The sequence below is a fragment of the Harpegnathos saltator genome, unplaced genomic scaffold (assembly GCF_003227715.2).
Source record: "Harpegnathos saltator strain DR-91 unplaced genomic scaffold, Hsal_v8.6 scaffold96, whole genome shotgun sequence".
Classification (NCBI taxonomy): domain Eukaryota; kingdom Metazoa; phylum Arthropoda; class Insecta; order Hymenoptera; family Formicidae; genus Harpegnathos; species Harpegnathos saltator.
In genome coordinates this window covers 1210553-1227651 of record NW_020230724.1, presented here as the reverse complement: position 1 = coordinate 1227651, position 17099 = coordinate 1210553, and the positions used below count along the sequence as shown (strand labels likewise).

The 17099-nt window shown below is 51.0% G+C and overlaps 1 protein-coding gene and 1 long non-coding RNA gene across 4 annotated transcripts in view; one reads left to right on the top strand and one right to left on the bottom strand.

The window, feature by feature from the left end:
• The window catches only part of LOC105190582 (uncharacterized), a 290780-nt gene that overhangs the window by 62011 nt on the left and 211670 nt on the right, over positions 1 to 17099 (bottom strand). For all 3 annotated transcript variants that reach the window (XM_019844800.2, XM_025307811.1, XM_025307810.1), the window contains exon 7: positions 11238 to 11403. In XM_019844800.2, the coding sequence (XP_019700359.1) occupies positions 11238 to 11403 (166 nt within the window). The remainder of the gene's footprint in view (positions 1 to 11237; positions 11404 to 17099) is intronic.
• The window catches only part of LOC112590639 (uncharacterized), a 155861-nt gene that overhangs the window by 51179 nt on the left and 87583 nt on the right, over positions 1 to 17099 (top strand). The window lies entirely within an intron of this gene.

Below are 17099 nucleotides of genomic sequence, written 5' to 3'. Positions count from 1 at the left end.
TCGCTAAATGAATGCATATTAACGCTCGTGTCAATTGTGTACAAATTCAGTGACGCCGTGTATACGACGCGCTGTGCAAACGACGAGCGCTGTTATTAAAGTGATTTTCAATATTGGTAATACCTTCATTGCGCTCCCCTGCGCGCGGACGAGCGAGCGAGCGAGCGAGCGAACGAACGCCCGCGATGTAACTTGATTTCGTTACTGCTCGCACAAATCCCGTGCGCGCGCTCGCGAGCCCAGCCAGTGGTATTAGCGTGTAGTTCGATTTTCGTGACACTTCATTAATTACCGAGGCGCGTCTACCGTGTAATTTAATTAATGTCCGCCAATGTCACGCGGCCGGCGCGGGGCGTCGGGCTCGCGCAGTTAATACGCCAACTTGTCGCTGTCGCATTTTTCACGGATGTTGCATTACGTTAATTGAAACTTGCCGACGGCGCTTGTGCCGCGATCTTGCGAGTTTGTAATTTTGCAAGTGCCCGCTTTTTACTCACTCTATTTTTCTCTCTCTCTCTCTCTCTTTCTCTCTCTCTCTCTCTCTCTCTCCCGCCGCATCCTACTCTCTCGCGTAGGTAACGCAGTTACGTCATTAAGCCCATCTACACCGATGTTATTATTTGTCCTGTTTCCTCGCTCCACGGACCTCTCCCCGACGCGCACAGGTGTGTGCGCAACGAGTATATCTTTATTCCGCCTGGCGCTTCGAGCGAGAGCTTTAATTAAACAGAACTTTCATTCGCGTCTCGGTTATCCGAGGCACTTAACGTCCCTACAGCCGGAGAAACCACGACAGCGGGGAAACTACGCGCTGTCTCTCGCGAGACAAGAGACTTCGCCCGATAGATATTCGGCTGGGCGGCGGAAAAGAGAAAGAAAGAGGGAGGAGGAGAGACCGGAGAGAAAAGAACACGAACACGCTCGGCTTGGCTCGAGGTTTCCTCGAGGACCTCGAGGGAAAGGGAGCGGCGCTCCTCCTCCGAGGTGCTCTCGTGGCACCGCAGGCAGCGCGGCGGCGGCGGCGGATGCTCGGCGGTAAAAGTTAAACAGTGCTCGAGTTTGAATACAGTTAACGCACATGGTACCTCGCCGCAATCTAATGCCTCAAAGAAGGCTATGCAAACCGGTGATGGCCTGTCGACAAGAAAAGCCCGCGGTCGGGTAACACATGGTAACAGCCAATAGCATGCGTTGAGAGCAACGGCTTGCGGCTGGTGCGAAGGGAGGGGGGTGGGGGCGAATGTTGCACCAGCTAGGTCGGTAGGTAGGTAGGTAGCTAGCGAGCTAGATGGATACGTAGGTAGGTAGGTAGGTAGGTAGGTAGATAGGTAGGTAGGTAGGTAGGTAGGTAGGTAGGTAGGTAGGTGGATGTCTGAAGATGGGAAGTACAAAAGCTTTCAGGCCTTCCCCACGCTCCACCCTGCCGCCTCCATCTGACGTACACACGTACGTACCGCATTCTGCGCGCGGGTACGCGCGGCAAGCCGTCTCGAATAAACGGGAATCCGCCCTAACTTTATGCGGCTCTTATTAAATTCCAGCCGACGAGAATCGCTAAGGACGACGCGAGGCGCGTCATTATTTCGCGCGCCACCGCTGCTCCGCCGTCGTTCACGTCAAAAGATTCGATCCGTGTCGCGTCTCGCCGTGAGACACCCTTTCTCCCTTCCTCATTCCCTCCCTCTCTCCTTGCTGCACCCTCGCCCGCTGACCTGTACGGGGCGGGCGAGAATCGATTGTAATCGGTAAGCGAGGACGAGGTGTAATTAGCTATCTCGCGAGGCGCGGAGAGGCCGCGCGAGTTTGTTTCGCGCTTGGTCGCGACGTTTCGCTAACAATGTAACGACGTAACGTGTGAAAGTGAAAGAGAGAATTGACGCGTTACGCGAGAAGCAGATCGTACTTTGTTGCCCGGCCGGATAACCTGTTGAGCACTTGGAGCAGCGAGTTTCCTTTTTCTTCTCTTGCCGCTTTTTCTTCTTTCTTTCTTTACGTTAACTCCGTGTTTACGCATCACTGCTGCCGCGCGGCGGCTTTTGTCTGCTTTTGTCTCGCGAAAGTACGGAGGATTGCTGACGATCACACATTAAGATGGCTAGGTCGCTAACGCGATAACGATATCGCTGATAACGCTGTCGGTGTGAGCGTGGACGTGTCTCTGCGACGCGGGCCGGAGTCTCGTTGAATTTCCCGACGTCTCGTTGGAAAAATCGCTTTCTCGCCGAGCGCGCCGCGAGACACACTGCGAGATCGTATACGCGTCGTCGGCGGGAAAAAAAGGAAAACTTCGCGAAAACCCGCAATCGCGAGCGCTGACAACGGAAAGTGCCGTCTTGGCGACGTCGGCAGAAGCCCGCTATTTGCGAACCGCGGATCGGGAAAAAAGAAGCGAGGGAACGAGAGAGAAGGAGAGAGCGAGAGAGAGAGAGAGAGAGAGAGAGAGAGAGAGAGAAAGAGAACGGGGGCGGGGAAAGAAACAAGGAGGAAGCGCGAGTAGAAGAAGAGAAAAAATCGCTGCCTCAGGATTTCCGCGATGTTGTAGTTGGAATAATTTCGACGTTTGCATGGATGAGGGTGGTACTACCGCCGCGACTTCAACCCCTTTCTTCCCGAAGTAGCAGCTCCCTTTTTCTCTTTCTTCTCTCTCCCTCCCTCTCTCCCTCTCTCTCTCTCTCTCTCTCTCTCTCTCTCTCTCCCCCCCCCCTCACTCACTTTCTCCCGTCGGACTTTTTTCCGCTGTGTGAATTTGGCATATCATATGGCGGCGGCAGCGACAGTCGTCCCTTAGCAGCGAGAGTGCGAAAGTTAAGTCTGAATAATGAATCCGTACGACAGGCGAAGGTGAGATGCCTCGTAGATTTCGCCGTCGAGAATCCTTTAAGGCTGATCCCTACGAGATGTTCTTGCAAGTTGCTTGGTCGTTACCTGAATACTGGTAAACCCCTCTTCTATCGCAGCGAGGGGATTGGAATGAACATCTGACGTGGAACATATGTGCTTCCAGTCGAAGAATATATATGGCCGAGTTTTCTCTACTTTACTCCACTCTACTTTCTCTCTTTCTCTTTCTCTCTCTCTCTCTCTCTCTCTTGCGCGCGCGCGCGCAAAACGACTGAGGTTTCACCCCGGTGCAAGAAGGACTTCACGATCCCCGCACGCGCGTTTACCAGGTATGTCGGTAATTACTTTCCGGTTTTTGTAACAGATGTCACTAGCCATAAGTATGCAATGTTATGATTTGATACATATGTCATTTTATTCTACTGACATTAACCTCAAAACTACACAAGTTACGTTCCGCCAAAATAACAGCGTTATAGATTAATAATTTTTTGAAAATGTCGAGTTTTGTGCCTGAAAACGTGCATTTGCGGCACGCATTACTTTTCTTGTCAAATCAAAAGAAAAAAGCCGCTTAAAGTCATCGTTTGCTGGTAGAGACTTACGGTGAGCATGCTCCAACCATAAGAACATGTGAAACGTGGTTTCGACAATTCAAATGTGGTGATTTCAACGTTCAAGACAAAAAACGTCCTGGTAGGCCGAAAACGTTTGAAGATGCGGAATTGCAGGAGTTACTGGATGAAGACCCAACACAAACTCCAAAACAATTGGCAGGAAAGTTGAATGTGAGCCGAGTAGCAATTTGTGAACGATTACAAGCGATGGGAAAGATCCAAAAGATGGGAAGATGGGTGCCACATGAATTGAATGACAGGCAATTGGAAAATCGAAAAATCGTCAGTGAAATGCTGCCTCAAAGGTATGAAAGGAAGTCATTTCTGCATCGAATAGTAACGGGTGATGAAAAATGGATTTATTTCGAAAATCCCAAGCGAAAAAAATCATGGTTATCACCTGGCGAAGGCGGCCCATCGACTGCAAGGCCAAATCGCTTTGGTCGCAAGACCATGCTCTGTGGGACTCTGGTGGGACCAGGTTGGTGTCGTATATTATGAACTGTTGAAACCTGGAGAAACAGTTAATACTGATCGCTACCAACAACAAATGATCAATTTGAACTGTGCATTGATCGAAAAACGTCCACAATACGCTCAAAGACATGATAAGGTGATTTTGCAGCCTGACAACGCGCCGTCTCACACAGCAAAACCAGTCAAAGAAGTGTTGAAATCACTTGGATGGGAAGTTTTATCGCACCCGCCGTACTCTCCAGACCTGGCTCCACCCGACTACGACCTTTTCGCATCGATGGGGCACGCGCTTGCAGAGCAGTACTTCGCCGATTTCGAAGAAGTTAAAACATGGCTCGATGAATGGTTTAGCTCAAAGGAGAAACAGTTCTTTTGGAATGGCATCCATAAATTGCCTGAGAGATGGGCAAAATGTATAGAATCAAATGGCCAATACTTTGAATAAATATATTTTAACTATCCATTGTAAATAACGTGTTTTCTTCAGCGAAAAAACCGGAAAGGAATTACCGACACACCTGGTAGCACGTTCCACGTCCTCGCGCGAGCGGGATGTGAATTATGGACAAGGCACGAAAAGTATTTAAGTCTCCGCCGGGGCGGTGTCTTCGCGACTACGACCCGCCGCGCGGCGGTCGCTCGTGGAACTCGGGACGTGACGATGAAATATTTATAGCGTATATTTCCGCGGAAGGTGTCAGCGCGCGCGGCGGCGGCAGCGATGGCGGCGGCGGTATTCGTACGATTCTCGTTAATTGTGGAGGGACAATTCGCGGTCGGGGACGAGCCGACGAAAATAATTACTCGCGCTTCCGGTTTTACGGCGTGAGGTCGAGGTCACAGCCGGCAAGGAGCCGGCCTCGCGGCGCGGCGCGGTCGTGCGAAATAACCTAGCCTCGTGCAATTAATTATAATGAGATTGAATAATGGATATGAATAGCGAGAGTGTGAGACAACCCCGTACATTTAGCAACCGCAAATCCGCCGAGGCTGATCCCGGGATGTTCCTGCAAGTTGCTCGCTCGTTACCTACACGGCGGTTTACCTTCTACGACATATGGAGCGGCTTATTTACGCGTTAGTGGATCTCATAAGTCATGCGATAATAAACTCGTAATGCCGGGGATACAAGCTACGTAATACACACACGCTATGAATAATTGTAATATAATGATACGCGCGGCGATTTTAGCGCAGGTCTGCACTGCGCACCGTACGGCGTCGCCGTTCTTCATTTTCTCTCGCTCGCTCGCAAACGGGGAAATTACATTGAACCTTCCTAGACACGCCCGGTCTATCGCGCGTCGTGTACACATCGTCGTCAGCGGCTACGCGTACTAAGCGGCGGAACAGAATGACAGGAGCGCGTGCAAGAATGAAAGGTAGCTGCTGATTTAATGTAATATCTGTACTTCCCGGTGCGGTGCGCCCGATAGATCCGCCCGCGGAATTAATCACTTGGTCAGACCAAATTAGAATCTGCCGCGTTCGCGCGCGAATAAACACGCGCGGGAATAACAGGCGGCTTGTAATTAACAGTAGTCGATATCTCTCGTGCGGTGTTTTTTGCCGGGGCTCCTTCCGCGTCAGAGGTATTTCGCGCGACGATGGGAAGAATTACGAAAAAATGAAACTTCAGCGCGACGACGATTATAGACCGACGCGTGCATTCGGTTGCGAACACGCCAACACGTCCGCAGGATCTTCCTCTCTGTGTCTCGATGTGTGTGTGTGTGTGTGTGTGTGTGTGCGTGTTCTCTTCGTCTCTCTTCCTCCCATCTCTCCCTCTCTCTCTCTCTCTTTCTCTCTCTTTCTCTCTATTTATCGGCCGCGCGGGTAAGCCTCTTTCGTGACGACGACGCCCATGTAATTTTGCGTGTACGTAAAATCCAGGGAAAATAGCCGGGGAACCGAGCAGCCCGCTGGTGTAATTAAACTACCGTGCGCGCGCACGACGCGTATACAAAGAAATATACGACGACCATAATGGTATCGTGTAAGCTGCGTAACGCGACTCTTTTCATCAGCCGATATATTTCGCCCGGGTATCACGGTGCAACGTGCGCGCGCGCCAACTATAGAGTATCTCGAAATACGTTGCGAGGAGCGGCACAATAGCGGAGAATAATTCAACTTTATTCGTCGACAACACACCGGCTCGACGGATTTTTCGGTTATCTCTTCTCCCTCTCTCTCTCTCTCTCTCTCTCTCTCTCTCTCTCTCTCTCTCTCTCTCTCTCTCTCTCTCTCTCTCTCTCCTTCCCCGCGCGCGTGCATCTCGTAGAAATCAATATTACGTAACGTATATTCTATAACGTGGGTATAAAGTCCGCAAGATAACGCCAGCGTTATCTCGTTAATAACGTCGCTGGCAGAACTGACGAAGGTAAATAGTGCAAAAGGCACAAATCTTCATTATCGTAGCGCAACATTCGCGTCTTGCTCGTTTTGCCGACTCGTTTAGCAATACGCGAAGCGACTCCGCGCACGCGCGCTGCGGAAAGACAATTGTTGATAGAATAATAATTGTCAGTCGTGGTCATATTGAATTTGTTCGATAAACATAACCGTGATAAAATAATCACGTAAAGTGATGAACTGAAGCCTAGAGCGTAGGGAACTCGAAGTACGCGTACACATTGGGATTGCGCTACTCTGCGAGTACGATTGTGATATCTCTGTTCTCTTTTTCTTTTTTTGGTCAACATTCGTATTGCTACCGTGGCCGAATATCGGCGGACAGATTTCGAGTCAGCGGAATATCGCGGGTCGCCCCCGATTCGAAGGTCACAGGTCGTCTATTGCAGAAATACGCTCTCGCCGTTTCCGAGCAGGCTGGTAAGCGACGCGCGCGAGGTGGCGTCGAGCGCCGAACCGTGTCGGCGAGAAAAAACTACTCAAACGCATGCGTGCGTGCATGCACGCACGTACGCACGCACGCACGCTCTGTCCCTTTTCGCAATCGTCGATTCTACGCCGAGGCGTAAGGTCGCGATAAATCTGCCGGAGCGCGGCCCGCTCGATACGAGGGATGAAACGGTGCGCCGGCCCCGTGATTGGCAGTTACGTGGCCCGTAACTGCGCACGCGTTTGTTTTTCGAGGTACGTGTGTGTGTGTGTGTGTGTGTGCTCCGCAGCCTGTCGGAAAATACAGTTTATTATTGCCGCAAAGGCAAATGCGGCCGCAGAAAAAAACGAGGTATTTTCCGCGCGGACGAGGTCGCGCGATTACGCGCACGCGGATAGGAAACGCGCCGCGCCGATCGCGGCTGAAAGGGAAACGGAAAACGCGACGAATTTTTCGCGGTGCAGTTTAGAATTTGAATATTCGACTGCTGTTTGCTAAGCAAACGTGCACGCGCGTGCGCGAGCGCGGATTCCGCGATCGGCTCGACATTTGATCGTGCTAACCATATCTCATACAGCTGGGTGAACTTTCGCGATCATCACCACGTGAGAGGACTGCTGATGGGAACAATACTTTTCATTACACTCATGAAGCGCACATATGTGTGTCGCATTGAATTAATCGTTAAATTTGCATCATGAGATATCGCAACTTGGTTTTTCATATTGTAGTCTCGACGATGCGTTCAGCACATTTTCTCGATTTTTCCCCCTTTTTTCGTCATCTTTTTATCTCGGCATTTTATGCGATAAATATGAGCGGTCGTAATATGCTTTGTTCATAAGAGGCGCAAACTCGCCGAGAAATTTACGCGCCGGCTACGTCCGGTCGATGAACGCGAGATTGGCATCGGCTGTAAAGAGAAATCCTCGTGCGATCAGCCGGCCGTCAATTTTAATATTACCGCCCAGCTTGTGTATGCACTATTGTACGTGCGAATAAAGCGGCCGAGCGACGTGAGGAGCGGGGGGGGGGAGGAGTGGCTTAAAATACGATCGTCTTTAGGGAACGGAAATGTCGCCGGTGTGCTCGCGACTGCGAGACTCCGTGTGAAATGGCTTTTGCGCGACCGCCGGCGTAAAAGTCAGCAGCCCGGCTTTGGAGAACAACACGGCAGCAGCCGTGAAAAAGCAAGTGCTGCTGCGAAGCGCGCACGCGGTCTTCTACTACTACTACGCGAACGTGTGTTTCCTGGCCATTCCTTCGTCTTTGTCGCGCGTTCCCGCGTCGCGCAAAAATCTCCCCGGAACGTGTTCGTCGACCACTTTGTTGTCGCGAGCGCCTCCGCCGGCCGCGTTAATATTTGGAACGAATTGTCGCCGGTTACGAGGGCGAAACACCTTCCGCGCTCGCGCGATCAGTTTAATTCCGATAGTAATATTTTCCGGAAAAATAGGCAGGACGAGGCTGCGGTGCCTCGTACGCTTCGCGGCGCTTTCCGCGAGACTGCGAGCGAAATTGCGAGCAATCTAGCCGAAGCAAATTATTATGTGTATCGGAGTAAGTTATTCTTTTGTTTTTTTTTTTTTCAAAATAACAGGAAGCGTCGTAAAGTACGCGAATTACGCGTCTAACTGCGACGTTAGACATTGACGTTGCGTGTCGAACTCGATCTCTCTCCGCGTTTGGAGCAGCGCGTTGCGTTGCGTTGATTGCTCGAATCTTATCTCGCGACTCGCATAATTGCGCGAATGTTTTGCGCAACGTGTATTCCGCTTCGCTCTCTCTCTCTCTCTCTCTCTCTCTCTCTCTGTCCTCGTTACAACCAGTTTCCCTCACGATGCGCAAATTCGGCATCATTCGTAATAATCATGGCGTAACGCGCTTAAAAGGGTCGCGGAGGGTAAGTAATACGAGACGCGCACAATAGCGGGCGTTTTCTTATTGCACGACGGATGATTCCGGGGGGTGGCGGGGTTGTTGTTGACACATCCGGCGAAACGAGACGCGGGATGCATTATCAAGCGACGAAATACGCGTATTCGCACATGCGGCTCTGTACGAGCACGCATAAATGGGCTCTTACCCCCCCCCCGTCTCGGCAAAGCGCAAAGCGAATGCATATTGACTCACGACATTTCTGTAGACCGGATTTCACGTGGAGCGCTCTCTCGCGTTCACGTGTACACGCCACGTGCGCCTGTGCGCCGCCGCGCGTGTACGTGTACGTGTGTAGGTGCGAACGAGCGGGTGTGTAACTGCAGAATCGAGCACCGCTTTGGAATTGGTTTCCCCTTATTCGTCGTTCCGCCATTAAGACGTGTGTACGTTAACTGTCGTCGTCATCGACGTCGACGACGACGACGACGACGACACGACGGTTCTTAGCAGCGTTTAGACGAGCCTCAGGAAGTGGCGAGCGATCTCGAGCCGACTGCGGCTCGAGTGCGGCAATGTCAATGAGAGTCACTCACTCTCCGCCTATCTGCACGATTTCGTTTGCGTCATCTAATTATCATATTCGAATCTCGCTCAGCTGGCTGTGAGGGGCGCATTTGTATGCTAATGGGCGCACGGCTGCGTTTGACAGTAATTCTCGCTAACCCGTTTCCCCGTCATTTCGCTCGCGCTGGATCCTTACCGGACCGGCTGATTTCCCTTCTAACGCGCAACGTCTCTCGCGGTCGTTGTTGCGGCTTGCGTTTTTGGCGAGACGCAGCGAGGGCGCAGACGTGCGTGCGCCGAAAAAAACAGCTAGAGTGCAGCGGTTTACGCATGAAAACACGGCCGCGGATCCTTCGGTAAAGCGGAAAATGATTTATATGCATGCGGGGTTAACATGGCGTAAAGAGAGTTCCGCGCGCGCTCGTTATGCAAGCCGAGTTGCGTTTAAGCGGGTAGTTTTATTAAAAATAGCCGGGCTAAAGATTGCAAAAAAAGGAGTTGAAATCTCGCTTTTTTCCTCCTTTCTCCGGCTGCTCTTTCATTTCTGCCCGGGAACGCGTTAATGTAATCCGAGCCGACGGTAGTGGCAAACGGAGGAAGAAACACCCCGGGCGGGAGCTTGGAAATTAGCACAAAGACGGATTCTGCGCCGGCGAGTAAGTCGCGAAAGGTGAGAGGTGATTTTTCGGCGATAAACATCGATCGCATATCTGTGCGCTCGTGTGGGATTCTCGAGTGCATTCTCGAGGGACTCGAATTGGAATTCCGTTTCACACTTTTCAGATTTCGTCCGAATTGGAGACTGCAGATTATTCTATCCTGATCTTGCAACTAATACTCGATGTTAAGTGCCTCCGCGTTGAGATTCCTTGTAAAATTACATAATATATTTGATTACCTCGTTATCTCACATTGAGAATTTTATAAATAAAAACGTAGCGAAATAACATTTTTAATATTTTGTTAAATATTTAAATATTTTGCTCTGTTAAATATTTATATAAATATTTTAGGTAATAAAATATATTTAATTTCCAAATTCTTTATTGGGCGAAATCTGCAAAGTTAATGCGGAATCGAAATTTCAGCTCGGAAAGCATCTCGTACATTTAATTTTAATATTTCGCCGAAAGAAATTTACGACACAGAACACGTCAACAGCGATATGCTGCGAGTCAGAAATCCAATCGACACATATTTTTATTTCATCACGAGTATTTCCGATTTTGTCGCGAATCTAGAGATATTTTCGGCCACATCCGTCGTTCATGCACAAACGCCGCACTTAAGCCTTAAGTTTGTTCCCATCGAAAACGATTAGCCTCTTAAGTTTTGCCACTCCCCCCTTCTTCCTCCGCGTTCTTCTCCCGGTTATCCGGGATCCGGGAATCGCATCGCGCGTCCACTTTTTCTCGATACCGCGTCCGCGAGTACACGTCGAGTCGCCGTTGCGTCGAGCGCCTCGACGCCCGGCGGAAAAATTAACCGCGCGCGACGCTCTGCCTCTTTCCTTCTCTTGGCAGGATTTTAATTTATCGCGCAACAGCTTGTAACAGGAGCGTATAGAGTCGAGGTGGTGGTCTCCGCGGTGCGCGATGGTTACGTCGAAAGAACGCTTGAAAATGGCCGCGATATTGCGGGTCGTACGTTTGCGAATAAAAGTCCTCATTTCGTCCTCGAGCGCTCGCTTAAAGGTGCGTTCCCTCGATTTACCTTCTGCACACGACGTCGTTTCGTTGTCGGCCGCGCGATTGAGCAATATGCGCGTGAATAAAGCTCTTCGCGTCTCTCTCTCTCTCTCTCTCTCTCTCTCTCTCTCTCTCTCAGGTGACGTGTGTTAAAACGAAAGTATCGAGCGCGACGGGAACGTGCATTCCGACTCGCGACGCGGGTCTCATCTTGGATGTCCGCCGAAAATAACGGAAGCTCGTCGGCGAAACGTCCGCGAGGGCTGGGATCTTGTCCGCGGTGGGTGCGGCGGTCGCGGGAAATCGTCCATGAGCACTTACTTGTAAGGAAGAAGCACCGCCGTGAAGTTGATGGCGATGGAGATCCGCGGGCCAGAGGTGATCAGGTACCGGCAACGGATGTTCGGCGGATATAGCCCGGGATATCCGGGACTAGCTAGGACGCATCCGTCGTGGCAGTCTGTGTCCTCGTACACGGAGTCGCATTCTGCAAGCAAGAACGCGGAGCTTTGTTCGTCTCTTCCGTTCTTTTCACATTGAAAGCGAATCAGTTATTCGCGCTCTCTCCTCGCGCAACTCCCCGAGTGACCTGTTCAGCGTGCCCCACCCCTCCCTCGGCTAATTCCGCTTCGATATTTTAAGTCTGTTTTAACATTCTGAAGGAAACATTGGACAGGATTCCGCCGTATTCCTCTCGTCTATCAAGCCGTTCGGCTTGAATATATCAGGAAATCATACTCTAGAAAGATCCGGTCGTTTCCTACTTTGAGTCAAGGCAGGCACTCGCGTGTATTTTCTGTGTGTATTTTCGTCGTGAATCTTCTCTCTGTAAACTGACTGGAGCGTTTAATCAACGTCATTTAAAGCGGCTCTCGGGTCGTCCGATTTCCGGCGGTTCGACAGGCGAGCACCGCCGAGCGCGAACGTTTTGCGAAAGTAAATAAATTAATACGTCCGACGATTCGATGAAAAATTCGAAGGATGGAGAATTGGCAGACGTATCAACAGCAACGCCGGCTCGCCGGCCAATCAGAACACGAGCTAACGAGAATTCTCTCGGCTCTTCTTAATTAATATTTTCGGGACGCGAGCCGCCGACTCGAAGCGTTACGTACGTATTATTTGATGTATGACTTTGAATCGGCTGCGAGTCTCGAGTTCACAACGCATCGATGGCCCTGTCGTTTGCATTTCGGTGATTATCACAATTTGAATTGTGATAATCACCAAGGTGAATAATGCAAACTCGCGCGCGCGGAAGCATCGGCCTTAGCGCGTCATTATTCGTGTGTGAATCAATTAATTTGGTTTTTCCTCGCGCGAGGTTCCCGTCGACGAGCTCAAGCGCGAACAATCATCGCGACGATAAAGCAAACGCGTTCGTTAAACACCAGCGGCGGCGGCGGCGGCGGCGGCGATATATTCCGTATTGGCGACTAAAAGACTCGTAATAATGCAATTTATTGCAAGTCGATATTCGTTATTAGCTGATATCCGCATTGTGCGCGAAAATATCGGAGCTTAAAGCTTTGCCTCCGAATAGGCAAATCAATGTGCGTCCACGCTGATTGTTGTAATATTCAAACTGTGATTGACAATCCGTTACGTACTCAATTATTCCACTTTCATGGCGTATGCAACGTACGCGTAATTTCCATAAACGCATAATGGACTCGTATTTATTACTGTCAGCTGCATGCAAATGGCGAAAAAGGCATTAATATCACTTTAATATCGCGGCGACATATGAGGTTTGTTTAATAGCACAGAGTTAATAGCACTTTTATCCTAGCCCGTTGTATGCTTGACTACAAAGAGTTTTGACGTGTTGCGTTACACGCGCGCATCCTCGTTTCAGCCGGACGCGCTCTATCGTGTCCTTTTTCTCTCTCTCCCTCTCTTTCTCTCTTTATACGATAGAAGGGAGACCGAGAAAAAGAAGCAGACAGGAGACGAGCGAGGAGAGGAGCGTTGCTTAATTGTCAACCGCCCTTTCCTCGTTTTTTGTTTAACTTTATAGAGTCCCGTATGCAATTGTCATAATGGGCGAGCTCGTTAGATATGGGACGAGAGTCCACCTTCGGGCGGCTTCCTCAATTTCTGTAATACCCTTTGCCATCCTGCCCGACTCCTCCCCCCTCTCGTCCACCATGTCCCTTTCGACCGGCAGGAAAACCATCCAAACTCTTCTTCCATTCTGCACGAGCATTTTTACCGCAAACGACCCCGCCCTTTTCGCTTCCTGCCTCGAAGGAGAAGCGGACTTTTTTCCGCCCTTCGTCGTTCCGCGCCAGTCCCAGGCGTTCCTCGCTCGAGGAGCGAGCGGACCTTCTCCGTGGGCGCTAATTGAAATTCTTACGATCGATTAAATCGGTCGGCCGGCCGGCCGGCCAGTCGGCCGGAGGAACGGAAGAGAGGAGCAGCGATAGCGGAGCAGAGATAGTTTGGTAGATGAGAGAGAGAGAGAGAGTCGCCGGAGTCGCTAATTATTTGATAACAAGCGCGGCTCGTCGTCGCTCGGACGGCAGCCGAGCCGGCGCCAATTTCTTAAACGCTACGACGCGCGCGATCAGTCGTACGGTATAATTGAACGGCGCAGTTAATCGACGTCGGTTGTTTGGCCTTTAAAAAAGCCCCGGGCTTCTGTTAATTGTACGTGTAATTGAAAGTATCGGGTTTTATTATCCGTGCGCGCCGGTTTGCTCAAAAAGTTGCCTCGTTAGCACGGACGGATGCTCCGTAGCGGGCCGCCGTCGCCGTCGCCATCGCCGTCGCTGCAGACCCCTTTCCGCCGTGCGCTAATGACATCAAAGTAAAAGTTTCGCGACACATCGTGCAGGATATAACCTCTCCCTCCTCCCCCCCCCCCCGCCGACGTTGTTTCTGGCGTTTAACGGACGTTACTCACCGTTACGATCATCGCGACTACGCGCGCTACGCTGTTCTCGACACGCCCGGCGACTCCACTGACAGGTGAGCCTTCACTTAGCGAAGGAATGGAGCGGGGGGAGAGGAAGGGGTTGCGATGCGAAGCTCACCCTTTCCGTCGGGTGGTTGCGGGAGCGTCGCTCTCCATGCGCGAGTTAAAGCCGCGAGAGGTAGAAAGCGAGCAGATTCATCAAGAGTGCACGCAATTGTCCCACCGCCCCCCCTCCCTCCAACCCCTCCTCTCTTTCCGCCATGTCGCCTTTCTCTCGGTGCGAAAATATCCATCTCGCGCGATTACGTGCTAATGAAAACGCCGTCGGCCGATCTTTCGTGAGCGGGCGTAGTTAACCACGTTAATTAGACGCGCGGCCGAGAAACTCACCCCCGTCCCACCCTTCTTTTCCTCGCGATTTTCAGTCTCCTTCCTCGGGGCTTGTCCACCCAGTGCGTTAAGAGAGCACAAAAGTGAGGCGTTTTAATGCGCCGACAGGGAGACGAGGAAGCGACGACTCTGTGCAAATGCCCGCGAAAGACGCGCGAAGAAAAGTCCCGTTTCGCGGACGTGTCGTAACGAACTTCGCACGGAAATGCTACGAAAGAGAGAGAGAGAGAGAGAGAGAGAGAGAGAGAAGGGAAAAGAAAAAGAAAAATGGGGGAAAACGTGAGAGAGAAACGAAAGGAATGTTCGTTCCTTCAGCGCGCAGTTTCGCAGAGTTTCCGCGATTCGACGAAATTTTTCGACGGCGCGCTCGCTCTTTATTTTCGCCCCATTCACACCGAAGCGGAGAAACGCGATGGATGGAGCAAAGCGGCTCTTCTCTCCCTCTTTCTTTTTCCCTCTCTTTCTCTTTCTCTCTTCCTTACCCCCACGTCCCGAAACATCGCGCAGCGCGTTTCCGGCGGGAAAGCCGCGAAAATTGCATAGGCGTTTGTTGCGCGCCGAAGCGAAGGCGCGGCGAGAAAAATAAGAGCAACAGGCAGGAACGGGCGGGAACAGGCGCAATTAACTTTTCGACGGAAAGAGTGCCTCTGAATAAAAAGCGCGGTGAGGGGAGCGCGAAGAGGCTGCGCTCTCCCGGGTGCCTCGTAAAATTCGAGCCGAAATGATTCACGCGACGCGAGTTTCCGGCGCTTGCTCGTGCTCGTCGTCGATCGTTAATTATACGAGAACTGATACATCTGCGCGCACGCGCACACACACACACACACACACACACACACACACACACACACACATGTATGCGCGCGCGCACGCGTACGTGCTGTAAAGTGATCTTCCTACGTGGCTGACTCCGCGGTGTTGCAATTTAGGGCGCGAGGGTGATTTTTATCGAAATTCGCGGGCGATCGTCGAGCGCTCGGCGGCGATACGTTTCGGTCGCTAAACGGACAGTAACGCGGCGGATCGCGGGGAAATGGCGCGTGAAAATCTCCCGCGGCGGTACTCCGCCCCGGCGCGGCATTCCGATGCAAATGTTTGTCCGGATATCTCCGAATCGGAAAATTAGACGGCGCGCTACCTGCGTTGTGCGCTTTATCGAAATAGGGCCTATCACGTCGGCGTGTGTGCGCCGAGCTAATTGCGAATCTGCGAGATGCGACATGTCATGCGTACCCGTATGACTGTGTGGGGATGTTGGAGACAGGGGCTGGGGGGAGGGTGCACCGTAAGCAGCTTATCGAAACGCAATTATGAGCGATTCGTTTCGGAGAAACAGAGAGGCGCAGAACTCCGCTTTCGCCATAACATCCCCGACGTCGTCGGCGATTGTGCGCTTTTTTGCAGTCCCGTTAATACGTAAATAAAATAAGAGACGAGACCCGACAAGACGTCTCAGTGAAACAGGTATGTGAAATAAATAACGCGGCGGGATCTTCCGCTGGAATTTCACTGGTATATAATCTGAAATGCGCTGGCTTCTTTCCTGCGCGCTTTATGTGAGGGGGTCGCCGTGGGGGGAGGGGGCGCGGCAAAAGGAACAAGCGTAGCTGAATCGACGTATGGCGCAACGAAGTTGCAAGCTTGTAGATCGGTCGGACTTCTTACCGGCAATTGATCGCTTTGTCAATTGAGCAACATCTACTTTGTCCCCCGATCCATTACGCTTCTTACCTGCGCCTGATGTACTGCTCTCGCTGTTTATGTCGATTCGATTCCTCAGCTCCTAAATATCGCGAGCTTGACGCACCGGCAGACAAATGGGCGCGTGGAATTCTTGAGTTCGTTCTCTCGGAGTTCGTAACGCTCGCATTAATCGTAAATAAAAGAAAGAAAAAAAAGATACGGAATTAAACGAATCGCGTGAATTATAAATATCGCGATCGAGTCGATGAGCGATAAAAGGACTGAAACCGAACTAGGATTTGCAGAGCATGAATGAAATTTAGTGGCCTCATTAAAAGCGCGGGTACACGGAAGCGAATTGTGTTAAATAATATACCGTACCGTATCGTGTAATTAGGATCGTGTAAGGATATGTTTATGCCGAAGTACAAATTTGTACATCGTAATAATTAATTGATACTTTGTTCGAATGACTTTTTAATTTTGCGATACGAAAATGTGTGTGTGTGTGTGTGGGTGTGTATGCGTAGAATAATTATCCTCATTTAATTATTACCCTCAAATATCTTGGGAAATATGAGCATAGCTCAGCCGAGTAATCCGAGCACGATGCTCTCTCAGTGTACGTGAATGTTAATGTCATCCAGAAAAAAATTCTCTCCGTGTAAAATAACTGTGTCACAAATTTTCCGTCTCTCTCTCTCTCTCTCTCTCTCTCTCTCTTTTTTTTCCCGACCGCGACGCCGCGCCGCGTCTACGTGCATACGAGAGACAAATCAGCACGTTCTAAAAATAATATTCCCTTTAGACGCGATAACCTTTCTCCGTCGCACAATAGCTACCTCCTCTTATAAATCACCCCGGAACGCCGGCCAGTTCCGAACGGGAGATAAATTTCGAGAGCGGAAGAGCCGACTTCCCTCGTCCAGCGAGCGCGCGGCTTGCGTAAATGCACGTGGGGAAACTCCGAGAGAGAGAGAGAGAGAGAGAGAGAGAGAGAGAGAGAGAGAGAGAGAGAGGGAGAGAGAAAGAGAGAGAAAGAGAGAAAGCCGGAGCCAGGTCGAGCGGTAAGACTGCGGATCGTCTTTCCACCCACGATTGATCTGTTTGTCAATCGGGCGGTGCCTTCGCTCACTGTTCTTCCTCTCTCTCTCTCCCTCTCTCCCTCCCTCCTCCCCTCTCTCTCTCTC